The 3046-nt window shown below is 31.2% G+C and overlaps 3 protein-coding genes across 3 annotated transcripts; all 3 read left to right on the forward strand.

The window, feature by feature from the left end:
* Window positions 1-473, forward strand: OCT59_002741 (uncharacterized protein; the record flags this gene model as incomplete). The annotated part of the gene is made up of 2 exons (XM_066145133.1): window positions 1-209; window positions 455-473. 2 exons carry the CDS (start codon window positions 1-3, stop codon window positions 471-473), a joined length of 228 nt encoding a protein of 75 aa, XP_065995881.1.
* Window positions 474-1033: 560 nt separating this feature from the next.
* OCT59_002742 (uncharacterized protein) lies at window positions 1034-1279 on the forward strand (the record flags this gene model as incomplete). Its single annotated transcript, XM_066145134.1, has 1 exon — window positions 1034-1279. The coding sequence occupies one exon, from the start codon at window positions 1034-1036 to the stop codon at window positions 1277-1279; it is 246 nt and encodes an 81-aa protein (XP_065995882.1).
* Window positions 1280-2014: 735 nt separating this feature from the next.
* On the forward strand, window positions 2015-2371 carry OCT59_002743 (uncharacterized protein; the record flags this gene model as incomplete). The annotated part of the gene is made up of 1 exon (XM_066145135.1): window positions 2015-2371. The coding sequence occupies one exon, from the start codon at window positions 2015-2017 to the stop codon at window positions 2369-2371; it is 357 nt and encodes a 118-aa protein (XP_065995883.1).
* Window positions 2372-3046: the final 675 nt, after the last annotated feature.

Raw genomic sequence — 3046 nt, forward strand, 5'->3', positions numbered from 1 at the left:
ATGCCGATTCAAACGATGGATAATCTTATAATGGCGGAAGATGCGGAAGTGTTGGCGGAGATGGATGAAATAGAGGTAATAGAAGATTATGAACCAACTGGAATGGAAGAATCGGAACCAATGGAAGAATCAGAACCAATGGAAGTGAATGAATCGGAACCAATTGGAGTGGAAGAATCGCCGGAAACGGAAGATAAAACAGACAAATGGTATAAAATTTGTACTTTAATTTTTGTTTTGAGTTTTTGTTATACTAACTTTTTTTCGAATTTTAGATTGATTCGTCAGTTTTTTTTTGGATTTTTTTTTTGAAAATTATGGGTTTTTTTGTGGAATTGTGGATAGGATTTTTTTATCATTTTCGTATTATTTTCGTAGGAAATTTTATCATTTTAGTATTATTTTCGTATTATTTTTGTAGGAAATTTTTATTATTTTCGTATTATTTTCGTAGGAAATTTTTATTATTTTAGTATTATTTTCGTATTATTTTCGTAGGAAATTTTTATTATTTTAGTATTATTTTTGTATTATTGTTGTAGGAAATTTTTATTATTTTCGTATTATTTTCGTAGGAAAATTTTATCATTTTAGTATTATTTTTGTATTATTTTTGTAGGAAATTTTTGCGATTTAATTAAAATAATTGGTAAATCAATCGAAATAAAATCGCTGTTTTAAAACTTAAATTTGCTAAATTTCGTCAAAATTATTATGGTCGATTTTATTTATTTTTGCAAATCGGCAAATTAAATCAATATCGATTTTTAGACGAATAGTCGATTGTTTATGACGAATTTCAATTGCATGGCAGGTTCAAATTTTATTGATATGTACAGCCGATTTTTTTAACTAATTCTGAAACTTTGCCAATTTCTAATTGCGAGTGGCAGGCGTTACGGTGCAAATCGCCTATAAAATTAGTTGCCGATTTTTTTGGTACTGATCGGCTAATGTCAGACCGAATTTTGTCCAACATTCGGCAATTTAAAATTTTGCTGAAATGGACTATTCTGACCAGTGTTATTTTCATATGCTAGAATTGTCATTTGAACAAGAACACAATAAAAGCGTTAGGAGGTTAAGCGAGATAAGTTCATTATCACCACCATCACATATAGAAGCATCTATGAATCCATCTACAAGATGGTGCTTTTTATGGGGTTATTGTACTTTGGTGAAAAAAAGTGAAATATTGGGTGATTTTCAACATTGCGCAGAAATTTGTGTAATGCCTTCCAACTTCCAAGCTGATGATCACTGCTCAGACGACATTTAAATCATGAATAGTTTATAATAAGCCACGAGTATAGTTGCCGCCGAAATTATTATTACGGTTACGGCACGTGCCGTAATCACCGTAATTAAAACCGTAAACCGTAATTGCCGTAATGCCGTAATGCCGTAATTTAACTTGACGCCGTAATGCCGTAGTGTAATATGCCGTAAATAAATAAGACTAAACTTAATTTCAGCCGTTCGTAATGCCCGGTCAACTTTTTTTAGCATTATGTCACGTGACGTTACACCAATTTCCAAAAAAGGAAATTTTGTCCCTCAATAAATCAAAGAAATGGGTTACATAAGGTTACACAAGGTTCTAAAAAAGGAGATCTTTTTGCCGATCATTTGGTATTATTCAAGTCACGTGATCATAATTAATTACGGCATTTTATTACAGTTACGGCATTATTTACGACATATGCCGTAATGCCGTAATGCCATAATTAGGGAATTTCGACGGCACCTATAGCCACGAGTTTCGACTGATAACTAGCAAGCATCTTCTCAATATTACTCTTTAAAAGTTTCTCGATATTGTCAAAGTTTTATATTCTTATTAATCTCTGTTCTCAAATATTAAAGGTGAGATTTATAGTAATATTCAAATGACAGACGGTGAAGGACTTCAGTTAGATCTGTATTACCTATAAAAAGTGAAAAAAAAGTTAACTTCACGCGTCATCTTTCTTCTTCTGTTATGTACCTTAAAAAGATATAAACAGATGACAATATGAAGTTTGTCAATTCGTTTTCGTACTTACCTAGCAATGAAAGTATTTATTGTTTTGACCTAGGAGGAAATGTAGTTTTACGAATCAAAACAATTTTTTCTCCTAACGCACAAATTTATTTCACTGACACCAACAACCCGCCTAATAATATAGCAATCCCACCTGAAATTGCTGTCAGAGATACAACCAGAAACCTTATCCTACCTCAAGCATGTTTTCAACCACTTGGTTATTATTTGATACTTTGGTATTACAGCTACGAAATAACTTGTAACAATCAAGTAGTTGTTGTATTATCAAATCAAGAACAGCAGTCTATCTGTACAACTCGCCGACAGATTAGTTCATTTTCTTGATTGATGTTTATTTTTCCTGTGCTTTTTCCTTAGTTTGTCAATTTTCATTCTATTATCTTCTCGCACTGATTTACCTTTACAACAGTTCATTTGTTATGCGTTTTATATAGCATATTGTATTAATGATACTTGCATAATTTGCTTTATTGCATAAATAATTTTATAAATTAAAAGTTATTTAATGGCACAGTGAAAAATTTATTGCTAAATTCATTCTATGCGATATGAAAATATGCCGATTGGCTAAGTAAAAACGAAAGTAATAAAATGATATTAGAGTAGATCACGTTTAAAGGGAGGAGTAAAGCATGAAATATCATGCCCGCAGGCTTAGGCCTTTTACATAGTAAAAATAGCGGTTCCATCTTACTCCGCATTACTTTCTAAGTTCATAAACAATTTCAAATAATGTACTCATATATCCATCCTTCTTAATATTTCTTTCTTAAAGCCCTTAAACTGTAGCTTTCTTAATATTGCCATCTAATGCACGAATATCTCTTCCAAGGTGATTTGATGCTGATCACCCACTAGCAATGACCACTACATTTCATCTTTACGTTAATACTTCATTACAATTAAAATTTGGTTTGCAGTGAGTGATTGAAGAAAATTTTATGAAGGATAAATGGATAATGATTAAATTAATGAATAAGGCATTTTTATTTTTTGTAT

The sequence above is a fragment of the Rhizophagus irregularis genome, chromosome 11 (genome assembly GCF_026210795.1).
Source record: "Rhizophagus irregularis chromosome 11, complete sequence".
Taxonomy (NCBI): domain Eukaryota; kingdom Fungi; phylum Glomeromycota; class Glomeromycetes; order Glomerales; family Glomeraceae; genus Rhizophagus; species Rhizophagus irregularis.